The sequence below is a fragment of the Rattus norvegicus genome, chromosome 5 (assembly GCF_036323735.1).
Source record: "Rattus norvegicus strain BN/NHsdMcwi chromosome 5, GRCr8, whole genome shotgun sequence".
Lineage (NCBI taxonomy): Eukaryota > Metazoa > Chordata > Mammalia > Rodentia > Muridae > Rattus > Rattus norvegicus.
Genome location: NC_086023.1, coordinates 104437501 through 104455876, shown reverse-complemented (window position 1 = coordinate 104455876; position 18376 = coordinate 104437501). Strand labels below are relative to the sequence as shown.

Here is an 18376-nt window from a genome sequence, read left to right as displayed (position 1 = left end):
CAACACTATGATGTATTAATAATCACGTGTCAACAATTCTGAGTCAATACACTGTTTAAGATTCTCTTTAGAAATCTGTTCATATCTCATAAAGTTTTGGTGTTTAGGTCCAAATTTTAATAATGAGAACCATAGGTAACCTGCTTATGAAACCTATCTTTTTGTGATATTCTACCATTTTCCCTGAATGATTTGAAAACACAAAATTCATGTACAAATACTTCTCCACCTTAATCACTTGTTTTACAAATGATGAATATTGAATCATTATGAAAACAGTGTTTTCACTGACTTAACCTTTGTAAAGGACTTATGTATACATTACTTGAGTCTGAGCATATGTACAAGTACCACACACACAGAGGAGCCCTGGCATATGTTGGTCTAGAGCATCTGATCCCATGGGACTGCAATCATTGGGGACTGAACCACCATGCTGGAAAATGAACCCAGGTACTCTGCAAAAGCAACGAGTGGTCTGAATACCTGAGCCATTTCTCCAGCCAATTATTGTTGATTTAATCACACTAAAATGCCAAATCTTAGAATATAAATATTATCAATATGGATCTAGTAGCCCTGAAAATATTTTTCATTTAAAATTATACACAGGTCCATTCATCCCAAATATTACCAAAAACTTTGACAACATACATGTACATGTGTATATATACTGTATGTGCATATCTGATTATGTACATTCTGTTCTAATTTCTTACTTCATTTTTAGAAGAATAAGAAAAAAAATCCATAGTCCTGACATATAATTTGGGGGTGAGAGAACTACTTTACTTGTAGCTTTTATTTTTAGGAATCTTTGCATTTAAATCACCTGATTAATGTCTAGGAGGTTAACTGTCTAGGGGGTTAATTTGCCATATCGCAACACTTCCTTCAGAGCTGTTTGTCTTGTACTGCCAAAATCACATGTCATTTTATTTTGAATACTAAATTAATGTCCAAAGTGGCTAAAAGTGGCTTAAGCCAGTTTTCTTTTGGTCTAAGTAACTTGCCCCTTCTCATCTTCCCCATAATTTAAGCAACATGCTGTTTAATTTTTACCTTCTGTTAAAATCAAACATATACTATTCAAAAATCTTTTCTTTGCCTGACAAACTAAAAACATTTAAAAGATATGCTGCTCTTGTCCATGTCACCACACACCACATACACACACATACACACACACACACACACACACACACACACACACACACACACACACACACTTTTTTTTTCTTAACACTGTTTCTCTGTATAGCTCTGGCTATCCTGGAATCTACTTGTAGACCAATCTGGCCTCAAATTCAAAGACCCACAACTAACTCCCAAGAGTTAGTATGAAAAGCATGTGCCACCACAGCTGGTTACAAGGGATAACTTATCATTTGCTAATAAGATTTTGAATAACTTTACAAAGTTCATGAAACTTAATAATAAAACAGGAGAAACATAATCTTAGCCTGTGAGTATATGCAATAAGAAATCTGAGTATTTTAATCATGAGTTTTTAAGACGTTAGATTACAGTAAGTAAAGATTATTTAAAAATTAATATGTAATTATAAATAGGTCAAATGTTCATAGAGATATTAAAATGTTCCAAAGTAAACACTGAAACTATATCTTCTTATATTATTTTCATTGATATTAGTGATATTTCTATAATAAAAAGTTATTTAAGCAGCATTTTAAAAATTCAACAAGCAACGGTTAAATTTTGAAAAGAATAATTCAAATTTACATAGGATCTAGCAGATAAGGCAAGCAAACAAAACGGGTTGTACTGGGTCTCAAACTCATTAAGCAGAGATGTTTGATCCATCATCTTCTGTAATTTTATTTTGTCTTTTTCTCAAATTATATAAATTCATGTGTCCTTTAAATGGGGCACTACCTCTTGACTTTTATCACTTTAACAAGAGATATATTCATAAATTTTCACTTTTTTCCTTTAAACAAGCATCTTTTAGTGTAAGTAAAGCCTGGGCATGGTGCTGAATAGCTGCAACCTCGACTTAGGACAGGAGCATTGCTGAGCATGAGGTCACCCAGTACACATGAAAATCCCTGGTAACTGGGGCTGTACAGCAAGACTGTTCTGAAAAACCATAAAACATCACACTGTCTACACTGCTGTTCTAGTGTAAGGACTCATTCATGGTATTTCTACCCAGTTGTTTTCAAGAAAAATACCACTCTACTTATTTTCCAAGAGACTCCCAGATAAAGTTTTTCCCAATTTATGACTTCTATGCTTTAAGAACACTGTTAGAGAAGTTTAATCCACTTTAACTTTCTAGAGAAATTTGAAAATATGCATCAAAATCCATAGAAATACACTCAGTATTATAATTATGCTAAGGACTCAGAAATGTGTCCATGATGAGTAGAGGATAAAGGCCATGTGGCAGGCACAGAGTACCAGGCCAGCATAAAACAGAGCTAAGAATTTATGGTGTCAGAAACGTTAAGTGGAAAGATGAAGTGTCAATTTTCATATTTTTATGGTTTTTCCAGTGAACAATTCATTAAATATTTCTCACTGTTTCCTGCAAAAAAAAAGGAATGAACAGAAGTCAGCTCTAATTGCAGACTTTCAAGGAAGAGGACAATAATAGTTCTTCCCTTTAAAGGTATTTTTAAAAATTAATATACATTCAACAATATTTATAACAGTTGTTTACTTGGGTGAATCCATAGAGGAAGTAGGTGTATGCAGGAAAGGCCAAAGGAAAACTCATGGAAGTTCATTCTTTTTTCATCCACATGGTTCTGGAGATTGATCTCTGGCCAGTGATCTGGGAGCAAGCTCCATTACTCACTGAGCCATCTTGCCAGCCCTCAGTGGACACTTTCAAGAACAGGTTTACTTGTGCAGAAAGATATAAGAAGCATTTCCTAGAGTTCTTCTGTCCCCTTTCCCTACCCAATTCCCCCTACTGTTGATATCTTAAATTATGACTAACCAAATCCAAACATTGTTATCAACTACAGTCTACTCAGCATTCTTTAACTTTTTTTTTAACTTTAATGTCTTCTGTATTTCAGTTTCCCATTTGGGGCATATTATATTTGATTGGCATATCGCATGAGGCTCCTCTTGATTGTTTCAGTTTCCTTATTTCGGATGAGCGTGATTGATCACTAAATGATGTATGTCCATCAGTCTTCATAGCATGCTAGGGTTATGAGTTTTGAAGAAACTGTATCCCTGTCATTGCATCTATGATCTACTCCTACAACAGAACATCTGGAGAGATAGAAGCACTGTATCCCTGTCATTACACTCATGTTCTATTACTACAACAGAACATCTGGAATGATACAGGTACTGCATCCCTGTCGCTGCACCCATGTTCTACTGTTACAACAGAACAGCTGGAGCTGCATCATATACATGAGGAAAAACGGCTTAGCTATCACACATTTGGAAGCTGAAAGCCCCAGCAAAATGGTTCCAGTTTTGAAGACAGACTTCCTTGCCACATCACATCATGACAGAGAGCAACAAGGAAAATTAGGTTCTAAAGAAACAGACCAAATATAAGACAAGCTCACTTGCTTCTTTCTTTCTTTTTTTAGAGACAGAGTTTCCCTGTATAGTCCTGGCTATCCTAGAACTCTGTAGATCAGGGTGGCCTTGAACTCATGGAGATCCAGCTGCCGCTACCTCCCAAGTACTGATATTAAAGTTGTGTACCATAACTACCTGGCTCAAGCTAATTTTCTTACAACAACTCTGTCAGTCATTAACTGACTGGTCACACAAAAACTACACCAATTCCTTCCAAGCACAACATCCCCAATAACCTAGTTCTCTTCCACCATCCCCACTCAAAGGTGTTAAGGCTTCTGACATCTCCACACTGAAGAAAAAGTACACAACAAATGGAACTTGGGAGATAAACCATAAGCAAAGCACAATAGCTAGATGCTATTCCCAAGGCTTTGTGACTACAGTTAGGGATCATGCTCCCCTGGTAAAGTAGTATTTATGACGTTACTGAATTACACATTCACTCTTGTGTCTTACTGCACTGTATCTTGACCTACTCCTTTTCAAACTTAGCATTATTGGATACAAATAGTGTAATTGTATATTCAAAGCACATATATGATGGTTTACCTCCTTATATATCATCATGCATCTTTTTCTTCTTTAAGGGCTGTTTATATACAGAACAAAGTGGAGCTAGGAACCAACTGACTTCTTTAGGGAAGTCTGTTCTTATTACCCTTAACATCTTAAAATTTTTGACCTTGGAAATAATTACTTTATAAATTTCTCTATAATACAAGTCTTGGGCTACGTTTTAGATTTTTTTTCTTGTAATATAATGGTACAGTGTGAGGTCGTAGTTACTGTGATAAGAAACTATCAGAGGAATATGTATGTAAAAACCTACAGTTGGAAATAATCACCATTTTGATTTGGTGCTAAAAATTGAACCCAAGGCCCTCAGTCTGATAAATAAATGCTATATAATACCTTTACAAATTGGTCCTTAAGATAATTTTGTTTTTTTTAAGTAAACATTTCAAAAGATGACAGGGTATAAAAAGTCTATATATCACAAAAATTAGTTTTTTCTCATGAGAAACTGAATTCTGTTTTGTATTAACATTTTACAAATAGCTAATCCCAAAAAAGTAGCATCCATTTTATGGGATTTTATAACTGTTTCTATAATTACAAGCCTCCGGCTACTTTTTAGTTTATTTGGCTTTGTTTAGTTTATTGGCATTATCCAGCTGCCAGTTCATAAACAAACAATGTTCTCTCACCTGCCCATAACCCAGCATCCAGACTTCTAAGGGGGAAAATCACACCCATTTAGCAAGATACTTCAAATCAAAAGTTTTATCACTGAAGCCCACGAATGAAATCAGCATCCCCCTTGTCACCTGTACCTCACTTTTAGAAAGGCCACAAACTAAGAAGAGTCTAACACTGAAACTGCTCTCTTTGTAAAGTACAAATATTGACATTTAGAAGTCACAAAAATATCACTATCTTGTTCATAAATAATATCCAACTTTCACATTCCAACTATATTCAGTACTAACATCATTCAAATCTAGTACCTTCACATATCTGAGATTTATGTCATATACACATTAATGAATAAAAGGCAAAAATATAACATCATAAGTCTCCTTCCATAGACTGTATAAAACCCAACCCTGAATGGCTCTATTGCTAGCAGGTCTACAGACGACAGCATTTACAGGCAGAAAGTCATGCCATTACACACTAAGTTTTGGTGTCTGAAATATAAAAATTATACTTCTGAGGCAACACTAGTGATGTATGTAATAAAGGAATATTTAAAGTGTCAATTCCACAGTATGTACATTGAGTATCAATTCCAATAGTAAGGATAAACTAAATACTGGAAGTGCTTAAAAATGTTTTAAAATGCTAATACTTCTTATAGATTTCCTTTTAACCCAAAATGACAAAATGAAATGAAATATTTACTCATAGTTTTCAAAAATACTACAAGCTTCTCTTTCTTTTAAAGTTCACAAGTCTGAATATTTAAAGTGTATATTGATAGTATCCTAAAGTGAACTTTTAGGCTCAAGGAATTAAGTTTCCTCCGTGGCATATCTCTAAATGGATGACTTTGGGGTACGATCAATCATTTATTATATGCGTGCTCTAACTTCTATAACACTTAGCACTATGTCACTAGTAACAAAATCAAACTGTGTGTAGGAATGATGTGAGCAAGGGACCATGCTTGTTATACACTATCATCTCTATACATTAAAGCCTCAATCATACTCAAACAAATCCACTAAAGTGTGGTTTTCAATCTGCTAACTATGCATTCCATAATAGCCTGTAATTATTAAAAACTGACAAGAAAGCTACGCCACCTGTGTTTATGTGAAGCCAGGTAATGAAAAAAACAACAACGCTGTCATCACCTCTCAATTCCTGATTGCATTATCAAAACTGGAGCCGGGTTTGGCATCTGGGTGTGACCTTGTTAACTGCTAGGGTAATTAAATTTATTCTATTGGGAAAAAGGATGATAAATTATTAGCAAGAAGATTTTGTTCACATTTTATTAAATTGGCCTGTCAAAGGGTTGGCCAAATTATCAAGGGCCTCATTTATTGGAGGCCAGCCATATTGCCACATCTGTTACAATTATTTATAATTTCAGCAGTTGAAAACCAACTGAGTTAGGCATCCGCCATGTAAAGTAATTTACAAATTATCTGATGAGGGAGTGTTTTAGCTTCTCCCTCATTCTAGCCAGCAGAAAGCCGTGCTGTAATTACAGAACACGATTAGGTTCTTTGGGGAACTTATCTTGCACTCATAGCCATAGTAAGATACAGCAAGAACATATGGAGTAGCTTGTGCTTCCACTCCCTGAAGCTCGTGACCCGCCTGCCGCTGAGCCCTTGAGTTGAATTTGAATGAGAGTGCCATGGCTAATGTTCTACACATGCACCATTTATGCCACAAAACAAATCGGATCACTGTTAATTATGAAGCAGCTATAATCAGGCCTTCACATCTGTGTAATGTGAGGCGCAGTAGGCTGTATTCCAATAATGTATGACTACCTTTGGGTCGCAAATTGCGAGCCATATTGCCTCAGTAGTAGTTACTGAATTCAAAGTAACTCCTTTGATAAAAGCCCATCACATAGATATTTTTATCCAGAGTTCTATGGGAAAAAAAAAAAGGTAAATCCACAAGTCCTTTTTATCAGCTATTGACCAGAACAGTTAAAGCATATGGCACACGTTCATTAATGAACAACACAGAGAACTGTAATTTAATGAAACCACTTGAGCTATAAAAATCAGATTTAGCTAATTCCCTCCTCATTTTTTCACATTTAGCCTAAATCTAGGAGTCTACCTAAGGTTACCTAAGATAGATATAGGCATATAGAGAGATAGAGATATAACACAAATATATATTTATACACAGAAACATATATATACATTTATTGTAATTAAGTTTAAAATATAAGAACATCTATTTTGAAAGCAAAAGCAGCTTATTTTCATGTAGAATAGAAGAGCTATATGACTATAATGAGTTCAAATGTTGTGACAATAATGCACAAAGAGCATTAGGAAAAGTTCAGAATACATACAATTCATAATGGGACATAAAAATCTTACATTGTTTAATAAATAACTTTGGAAGGAGCAGTAATAGGGCTTACACTAAATTTCATTCACATTTACAAGTGCATTCCATTGCAAATCTTATGCAAAATAGATGGAACTATTTGTTTTTCAGAAAGTGAAGCCCTGCAGCTATATTCTAAGGAAAAACACTCTTTACTCCATGAGAAATTTTCCATGGAAAGACAGCTAAAGAGGCAGTGCCCAGATGGCAAGCCAGCTACAGTTTAATTAATCCACTAAAAGCCATTCAGATTTCAGTAAGGGTAATGTAATTTTGAATAATAGTACAGAAAAAAAAATCACTAAACATTCTTAAGTTTTATTACAGTGCGAGCAGGGTGCCGCTATAGAGCAGTTAAATTGGAGTTGCACTTTCCACTCTACATACTAAAATCCTAGATTTTAGTATGCTGGGAGATTTTATTCTTGAATTTTAAAGTTTAAAATACTATAATATCTATTGGCAGTCTTATAAAAGCAGGAATAGCTTGTTTTCATGCAGAATAGAAGAGCTGTATGATTTTAACGAGAAATAATGCACAAAGAGCTTTAGGAAGAGTTGTTAAGATTTACAATAGATAAAAACTTCAAAATTGTCTTTTAAGACACTCATTATTTATCAGTGCTAAACGTCATGTCCTAATATTATATGCTGTTCTTATCTCCTCGCAGTTGATTACACGTGAAGTTTTTAAGCTATAACCCCTCTATACTTGTGTGGCCATATCCACATAAACAACTGAGTTAAGATAAGAATGCTAAGAGTGGCTTAAAGAGAGCTCTGAACAGCTGGGGAACAGGACAGGCAGAAGGCGGACTGACATGATCAGTGCACCAGGAAAGCATCACGGAGATTCTGCAGTGCGCTCCACTGCTTTATACAACTGCTGTGCGTCAGTAGCCATGTGCTCTATAAAAATAAACTATGCACATACAAAAGAGTACTTTAATAAATGAAATCAACTTGAAAAGAAAGATTATGTGTATAAATTAAAAAGCAATTGAGAGTCAAAGAAGGAGGTGTCAAACATGACTTCAAAGTATACTTACTATACATGGTATCTTGTCCTAATATGTTAAAAGTTCTTTGGTCTAGCGATAGTATTATGCCAAAGAAAGTAAAATATTAATAGCATTGTGAAAATGAGAAAAATAATAGAAATAATGATAAATTAGAGTAATAAAGGCAAACAAAGGTAAAACAGTATCTGACTATGGTACAAGTATGTCCCAGTTCCCTATAGCAAAGCTTAGTTTTAGCAGCATTCTGAGCTGGAGAGTAAAGTCCTGTAGTCCGACCAGTTCTGTCAAATGATAAATTCAAACATTTCAGTCGGTGCCTAATAGTCACTAGTAAGTCCAGACCTCTGTGGGCAAAAACAAGCAAATGACCGTCAAAGCTGAGAATAACTGACACTCTTTTCTGTTTTGCTTTGCTTCATTACTTTATAATTTAAATCCAGTACTGAGTTTTAAAGAAGGACAACACACCTTTTCAATCTAGAGACAACGATTCCTAATTACAAGTAGAAATTCCCTTCCAAATTTGATATTTCCTTCCACTTGGAGTTCTGACACTAGTGATGTGGAATACTTGATAATTTTTGGAGTGACAAGCTGGGTATATAAAGAGAATGTGTATTTTTAACATGTTCATTCTAAAGGCACAGAACTTGGAACACCAGCCCCTACAAAGGCAGTGGGAATAGAAGAGAAGGTATCAGTTTCTCTTGTCCCGTTGAACTCCACCGCAGAGGGACAGGCAGACACGGAAAGTAGTGACGTTTACAATCTGCTGAGTCACACACAAAAATCCTAATTTTAAGAAAAGGGTTCCAGAGAAGAAAAAAAAAACTTCTTGAAATTTTGCTAGAAACGAATTCCAAAGACCTATGAGCCATTAATAAACTGGACAGACAATGCCTGTGAAAGCACCTGTGGTACAATAATGCAGAGCTCATTTTCCTAGCAGGTATGGAAAAGACCATGCACATCTGTAAACTACAAATTAACAGGATACTTACCAAAGAGAAACTACATGGAAAGTGGAAGTTTAAATACAATTTAACAAGGGAGTGAAAACTGTGGAACCAGAGAGGAGGTCAGAACGGACCTGGGGTAAGACGGAGGCAGAGGACTTCTATAACAGTGGGGCTGTTAAAGCAAGGGTCTGGCAGAGTAGGCTTCCAAGAGGCTATGGAAAATCACAACCAGCAGCAAGGAAGATAGAATGATGCATGTGAGGCGTGTTGAATCCTGAGTAGGAACTATTATTGAAGGTAGAAGTGGAATTTAAAGAGGAAGATGAGGAACAGACACAGAATGTCTTCAATAAACCAGAGAAGAAAGTTTTCCAAACTTAAAGACAGACCAACCCAAGTAGAAGAATCATACAGAAGTCAATAAATCAGACCCAAATATAAACTCCACACAGCATACAATAGTTAAAACACAGAATGAAGAAGGGACACCAACCACTCAAGAGAGGTCAAGTCACTTAAAATGGCAGGTCCATCATAAAGTCAAGCATAAGTGTTTTCAACCACTAAGTTTTAGAAAGATAAGTTCCAAGTTGTAAAAGACCACAATTACTAGCCATAAATGTTAGAATCCACATATCTATTACAGTGGAAGGACAAACAAAAACATTCTATGACAAGAAAACAGCTATGCTGAAGATACTAAAAGGAGTGCTTCAGACTGGAGAGACAGGTAAACTCCTCAGGAACATATAGGTCTAAGAAGACACCACAAAAATCATCGAAAGAACAGGAATTAATACACACATATCAATAATAACTCGGAATAAACATCTCTTCAATTCTCTAGTATAAAGACACAGACAAGTAGATTGAATTGGAAAAACAAGAGCCATCATTTTGCTGCTTTTGATAAACACTCCTCAACATCAATAACAGACACTTGTGGGTAAAAGGATGGGGAAAGGTATTCCAAGCAAATGTAACTAAGAAACAAGCAGGATATCTGATAAAAAAACAAAAAACTTCACCAAAACTTATCAAAAGAGATAAAGAAGGATAATACTTTAAACCTATTAAACAAATAATCTACTAAGATGGTATTACAATTCTAAAGAGATATACACCAAACATATGTGCATCCAATTCCATACAACAAATACTACCAAAGGTAGAATCAACCCCAACGCAGATATCACACGTGATTTCAACACCTAATCTCAAGAATAGACAGTTTATCCAGACAAAAGCTATACAAAGCAACTGTGGAGTTATCTGTAAAAAATACATTAAATGAACTGGACAGACATGTAAAGAACATTACAACCAGAAACTAAATAATACACATTCTTCTCAGCAATCCATAGAAATTTCTCCAAAATTAGTCATCGTTAGGACAGACAGCAAGCCTCAGCAAGTGCCCAGTATTCTATTGGACCACAACTGCGTAAATATGCAATAGGAACACAAACGTTACATGACTAGATGATAGATAGATCCCTGAAAATCACAAGAAGTAAATAAAGCAAAATCCCTAGGACTGAATGAAAAAACACAACACAAGGGTATCTGTGGAACACAGGGACAAGCACTGGGTTGTGTAACACAGGGACACAGCGCTGGCTTCTGTATAACACAGGGACACAGCGCTGGCTTCTGTGGAACACAGGGACACAGCGCTGGCTTCTGTGGAACACAGGGACACAGCGCTGGCTTCTGTGGAACACAGGGACACAGCACTGGCTTCTGTGGAACACAGGGACACAGCACTGGCTTCTGTGGAACACAGGGACACAGCGCTGGCTTCTGTGTAATACAGGGACACAGTGCTGAGAGTCAAGTTCCCAGCACGGTTAGACATTTCTATCTATTGCTGTGATAACTGCCATGACCAAAAGCAGTTTGCAGAGGAAAGCATTAATATCACGACCAAAGTAACTTGGGAAAGAAAGGACTCATTTCATCTGACAGCTCAGAGTCCATCGTGAAGGGCAATCAGGGCAGGAGCTCAAATCAAGAACCTAGAAGCAGAGCACAGAGAACACCTGCTTTCTCTCCAGACGTGCTCAGCCTGCTTTCTTATATAACTGAGGCCCTAGGAGGCTGGGCCCTCTTACACCTATTATTAATCAAGAATGTGCCCTAAGGATCTCTCTTCCCAAAAGACCCTAGCCCATATCACATTGAGAAACAAGTAAGCATATCACGTTGAGAAACAAGTAAGCAAGCAACAGCAAAACCCTCAACAGCACAAATGTCACGTGCTGCATTTAAAACATTTGAGACTTCACATTAAGAACTTAATGATACATCTTAGAGTTTGGGGACAAAAAGGAGACAAACTCCAAAGCAGTAAACAAATTGAAACAATCAAAATCAGGGCAGAAATCAACTAAATATAAATGAAAATAACAATATAAACAAACAATGAGACAAAAAGTTATTTCCTTGGAAACTTAATCAAGCTTTAAAAATCCACAGTTAAATTAGCCAAAAGAAGGGGGAAAGATTCACAACACAATTGGAAGTTTAAAGTGACATACTGAGACAGGTATCAATGCAATACAGAAAATCATATGAAGAGACCATAAACCCAATTTCAATATATTGGAAAATCTAAAAGCAGTGGGTTTATTTCTAGTTGTGTACACATACAAATTAAATCAAGATGAAATAATGTAAGCAGGTATATAACCAGGGACAAGGTAAAAGCAGTCATTAAAAGGCTACCAACTAGAAAAAGCCCAGGACCAGATGGATTTAATGAAAAATTGTGCCCTGACTTAAAGAATTAATTCTAACACACTGAGATTATGCTGTAATATTGAAATGGAAGAAACACTTCAAAACTCCTTTGATAAAGGCAGTATTACCCTGACTCCAGTACACACTTAAAAGTACAACATAAAAAGAAATGTACAGAATGTAAATACACGAGCAAAAATTCTCAACAAATGCTGGCAACCCAAATTAAAGATTAAATTTAGAAGAGCAACCAACATCATTAATTTGCTTCACTAGAGAAATATAGTAATAGTTAAATGTATATAAAACAATAAATATTATCCATTGTAGAAACAAAAGAAACCTATTAATCAGCTCAATAAATACAGAAAATGTCTGACAAAAAATTCAACATCCTATCATAATATAACTCCGAGAGGTTATGAATGGAAAAATCATAATGCGAATTATAAAATTCATATAATAAGCCTATAGTAGGCATCATGCTAAAAGGAGCATTCAAGGAATTCCAATTAATCACAAGAAAGAACATCTATTTTCTCTACTCTTATCAATACGGTATTTAAATTCTTAGTTATAATGTAAGACAAAAGAAGAAAATAAAAGGGATATGAATAATAAAATAATTCAATGTTTTCTTGTTTGCAGATGATATTGTTTTATACAAAGGAAACCCTAAAGATTCCACCAGAAAAAATTACAGCTGATAAACATTTTTAACAAATGGCAGTTTATAGACTAATACAGAGAAGAAATTAGTGGCTTTCCTATATAACAATGACAAACATATTGAAAAACGTTGGTCAAGGAAACAAGCCCATTTACAATAGCCACCCCTACACACAGACACACACACAGACACTCACACACTCACACACCACAAACACACTCACACATACACACACACACAGACAGACATACACAGACACACACACACACAGACATGCACACATGTACATTCACACAAACATATACATAGACACACACCACACATATACACAGACACACACAGACATGCACACATGTGCATTCACACAAACATACACACACACACAAGCGCACACACACGCACATTATATGTAAATAATTACCAAAGAAACAAAAGATTTCTGCATTGAAAAGTTAAGATACTAGAAAGGGAACTTGAGAAAGATCACAGAAGATGGAAAGACTGCTCATGCTCTGAGTAGGAAAAGGTAAGAACTGTAAATGGTGCTGTTTATAAAGGCAGTTGGTAGGTTAGACAAAATCCTAATCATAATCCAAGGCTATTCTACACAGACATAGAAAAACAACCTCAAAGCTTGTATGTAGGCTCAAAGAACTAAGGATAGGTAAAGTAAATTTGAACATAAAGAAGACTGAGTAAGGTATCACCACATCTGACTTTAAATTATACTGCACCAACACATGAAGAAATTCAGCACTCTTGCGTGCGCGTGCGCGTGCGCGTGCGCACACACACACACACACACACACACACACACACAAACACACCACAGAGATCAATGGAATGAAATATAATTCCATGCAACTGTAGTCATGTGATTCTGACACAGATCTCAAAAATATACATTGGAGAAAAGACATCCCCAACAAATTGTGCTGAGAAGCCTCAATTTTAACATGTAAAACAATTAAAACTGAACCACTAAGTCTTGCTTTCCATATAACTCAACTCCAAATGGATCAGGACCTCAACAAAAGATATGATATCTGGAATCATGAGAGGAAAGGAGGAAAGTGTTGTGACTTAGAGACACAGGAGTGGACTTTCTGAGAAGAACACTGGAAGCACAAGGAAATAGGACAGGCACATAACCAATGGGATCTCAGGAACTCACAACGCTTCTGTGTACCAAAGCAAATGGAAAATCAAATGAACAGGCAGCTCGGAGGATGGGAGAAAATCTTCAGCAGCTATAAATCCAACAGATCAGTGTCTAGAATAATATACAAAAAGAAAAAGGAAGGAAGGAAGGAAGGAAGGAGGGAAGGAGGGAGGGAGGGAGGGAGGGAAGAGGAGAGAGGACCAGAGAAGGGAAGAGAAGAGAAGAGACGAGACGAGGAGAGGAGAGAAGAGAAGAGGAAGAGACGAGAAGAGAGAAGAGAATATATAAGGGACTACTAAACACTTAAAAATGTATTCAACATCCTTTGCTATTATTATGGAGATGCAGGTCAAAATGAACTACTTTGAGATCCTACCTCACTTCAATCATGGGTAAAGAAATGAGAGCAAGTGCTAGCACACGTGTGGATACAGAGGAGCCTTATATATTGTTGCTGGCGATCCTAGGATAACCACTTTCTGTTTCAGTCTGGCACTTTCTCAAAAAAGGAGGAGCTATACTGTAACATCTGCACCAACTCTAGCACTCCTAAGCATAGACCAAAAGAACTTTACATTCTAAGCAGGAGATACTTGTGTCTCGGTTTTCTCTGTATTCTATACTTAGCTAGGAAATGGAGTGAATGAATACTATGGTAAATACTGTGATGGAATACTACTCAGCTATGAAAGTGAACTTATCGCATTTGCAGGTAAACAGAACTAGAAAGAACATACTGAGTGAAATCTCCCAGACTTACAAAACCAAATATCACTATTTTCTTTCTAATGTTGAACCCAGCTTTAAATCTTTTGTTTCATGTGTTGAGCTTGTGGTCCATGTGGAAGTACAAAACTAGGAACTGGCCACTGGGGGAATGCAATTAGTGAGTGGTGATTGTACAATACAGTTAAAATGAAAGTATAAGGGGAAATACTGGGGGCAGAATGGTTCAATAATTGAGGGGCTAGGGATAGAGAAATGTGGGGTTAGGGGAACCAGAATAAAGGGTGTATGATAATGTTTTATGGGAATCTTGATCTTGCAACCCCAATAAAATTTAATTAGAAAGATAGTAGAACAGAAGTGACATTGAGGACAGGGGAGGGAGGGAACACGGAAGGTTAAAGATTTAAACAGTGATCACCTTGGTTGGGTGGGGGGAGGAGGAGGAGGAGTAGGGCTGGATTAAGTAACTCTAAGGTTATATTTAAAAATCTATGGAAAACCACTGGTTTGTAAGCTAATTTGAAAATATTATTAAGAAAATGGAGTTTGAATAGTCACTCTCCATGGGTTGACAATGCTGTCCTCATAAGACATAAATTATTAAATGAAAGTCTCAATGCCAGATATAGGATACTGGCCCAAGATTTATTGGTCAGGGAAACCACATAAAGAAAAAAATCCATTATTCTTGGCTTCCCATCAAAACTAGATGGTAAGACAATATCACTGAAGATACCACACACTTTGGTTGCAGGACATGGAAAACCAATCTCGAACTGACCAGGAAACTCTGCCAGCTGCATAGCAACCATAGTGCCAGAAGTTGCTATTAGGTTACTGGGGGAAAAAGCCATCACCAGTCTTACCAAGTTTTGGCTCTGCATGCTACAATTCTAGTCTAAAAGGCAAGACTGTAACATCAGCATGGCAGTCATGAATGGGTTAGATTTGAGGGTTTTTTCCATAGGAACTATTTCATATCCAGAACAGTAAATCTAGTCAAAAGCCCATGTCTGAGGAAGTCAAAGATCCCAAAAGTAAGCTAATATTTTTCTAAATGCTCATATTGCTACATTGGTTTCCAAATATGTACTTGTATACCAATAAATTTGTGCTGTTTGGACAGGGGATAAAAGGAGTTTGTTTTTGCTTTGTTTTGTTTTGCTCTATCCATATGGGAATAAGTGACCTGGAGTGCTCAGCTGTAGAGGGTTATCCATATCACCCTTCTCCCTCCCAAGGCTTAGGGAGTGTGGAAGCACAGTAGGGAGAGAGGCCGTCTGAGTCAGGGAATGTCATGGAGAAGTATGAAATGATACCTTCTGGACATGACAAAACTATTGCACATGAACTCAAAGCAGCCGTGGTTACCTGAACAAGACTTGAACAAGATCAACCTAGTCAAAATTCCAAAAGTCCAAAATTCTTGGATGGACAGCAAGCTCCCAAGTCCCATTCCTAGCTTAAATACTTGCTCTCAGCTGATAGCTGCTGGGAAAGTTCAGCCCATTTTTCTTTGGAAATGTGACTGGTGACAGGTAGCCCACATTAGTTATGCTAAATTGAATAAAATTTAAAAAACACTAAGTGTGATGCCATCTTGAGATTATCTAAAAGACATACCATAAAGGCTAAGACATAAATACTATTAATATCAGTATTTATTTATAAGGAAACTTGCTTTAAGATATACAAAGTTTGTTCATGTCTGGCAAGGTCCAGTTGGTCTGAAGCTCCCTTCTCAGGCATGAATCTGACCAAAAGATGGCTAAGAAATTGTGGGAAAACTGTAGGCAGGAGATTATGTCTGGGAGGAAGTTCAGGCAAAAGAAGACTCTCAAGGCAGAGACGTGCCAAAGGAGGAACTCAGATAAAAGGCTCCAAGAGGCTGTAGGCTCACCTTCTGCCTGCAGAGCTCTCCTTAGTACACAGCAAACAATACATAAACAGCAATGGAAATTTAAAGACATGCTCGCTCCTGAAGTGAACCCACAGTCCTGTGTCTCTGTCTACCATTACACAAGCCATCCTAGGTCCATGTGTTGCTGTGCTGCTCATGGCATTCACATAACATAACAAATGTGTAGAAAATCAAATGACCTGTTCAGAATTCCAGCCAATGTAGTATCAGGAAAAGGCTACCACTAATATGAATCAAGTATTATATAACACATATTATGGCAAATATTATGAGACATACTCTTAGACACCCTTTTTACTTTATGATTTAAGTTAGAGTCTCAACTAGCCATGACCTATTAATTTTCTCTTCAATAACCACATAACCACAATAACCACTAATTTTTCCTTGGATATCTATAGGGCATTGGATCTGAATCCCTTTTAAATCTACAAATGCTCAAGTCCAAATTTTAGAACAAATCACAATATTTGCATATAACTTTTACTTGCTTTCCTATATGTTTTAAGTCATTTCTACATATTATACCTGATGTAATAAATACTGCGTAAAGAATTATTACATTGATTTTTAGGGAATAATTATAAGCAAATAATAACCTGTATATGTTCAGGACAGGTGCAGTTTATGTGAAAATATCAGTTAGTAATTGTCAAGCCTATAGTTGCTGAGGGTTAGGTGAGGGTGATGATGAGGACTCAGTGTCTTAGTTTCTTCTCCTTTCTCTTTAGTAAAACACCCTGACAGAAGCCACTCAAGTCAAAAAGGTCAGGTCCAAGGGAAGTCAAGGCATCAGAAGCCTGAAGCAGTTAGCCACACTGCAGTCTAAAAACACAAAATGATGAATATCTATGCCCAGCTTACATTGTCTTTTCTGTGCAGTAAAAAACCAAAGCCCAAGGAATAATGTCATCCCCCTTTAATGTACATCTCCCCACCTCAATTAACCTACTCAGTATAATCTTCATGGGCATGCCCAGAGGCTAACCAATCCTCCACAGATGTGCCTAGAAGCCTGTCAAGTTGGCAATGAACAAAACCGAAAACATAAGTAAAATGCTTGCCACAGAAGCATGGAAATCTGATTTCTGATCCCTAAAACGCAAAGCAAATCAGGCACCATGGCATATATCTGTGACCATACTGCTGGGAGAGAAGATACAGGTAGACCACTGGAGCTGGTATCTGCCTCTAAAAGCAAGGGAGAGAGTGAGAGAGGCTATCTAACATCAAGCTCAGGTTTCCACACATAAAAGCAAATGCATAAGTGCATCACACACACATACACACCCACACACAAGGCATCTATATTTAATATCTTCTGTATTTCTACATGCATTCCCTTTTGAATATGAACTATCTACAACATTCACAATCACAAATAAAACATAAAGTGTTAACTGGTAACGTTTTTGGAAATCTCTCACCTTTGCTGAGTGGTTTGAATCACTCTCGTGCGGTGATAAACCCAGTGTTCCTTGTGATTCCTGAAGTTTTTCTTTTAATTTTACATTTTCCTGTTCTTTTTGAAACAGTTGATGCTGAAGATTAGCAACTCTTTGCTGGAGCATAGCTTCATTTGATTTTGTAGTTTCAAAACAAATATGTAATTCATTATAAAGCTGTTAAAAAACAAAAATGATATAATCAATAAGGCAAGCTTGTGCATATACATTTACATATACATGAACTAATATGAACATACAATAATAGCCAACAAGCAGACACAATGTATAAGTGATATCAACATATAACTATCTGACATTCAAAAGGTAAAAAATGGTATGGCCAGGATAACTGATAAGAAGAGTGTTACATATAAAAGAAAAGATTCTAAGCTATAGAATCTTTTACATGTAAAAAAAAGTCTTGAATAAGCAATGGCAATTCTACTAGAATGGACCAATTTTTTTAAATCATTCTAAAGATTGCATTGATGTGAAATTTTCTGTAATTTGTTAGAAAACGATATAGAAGCATACTACATATTTCATTAGGAAT

General features: G+C 36.4%; 1 protein-coding gene across 18 annotated transcripts in view; it reads right to left on the bottom strand.

Moving 5' to 3' along the window:
• Positions 1–18376, bottom strand: part of Cntln (centlein) — a 281691-nt gene that overhangs the window by 166615 nt on the left and 96700 nt on the right. For all 18 annotated transcript variants that reach the window (XM_063288373.1, XM_063288380.1, XM_063288375.1 and 15 more), the window contains exon 8: positions 17803–17997. In XM_063288373.1, coding sequence (XP_063144443.1) covers positions 17803–17997 — 195 coding nt within the window. The remainder of the gene's footprint in view (positions 1–17802; positions 17998–18376) is intronic.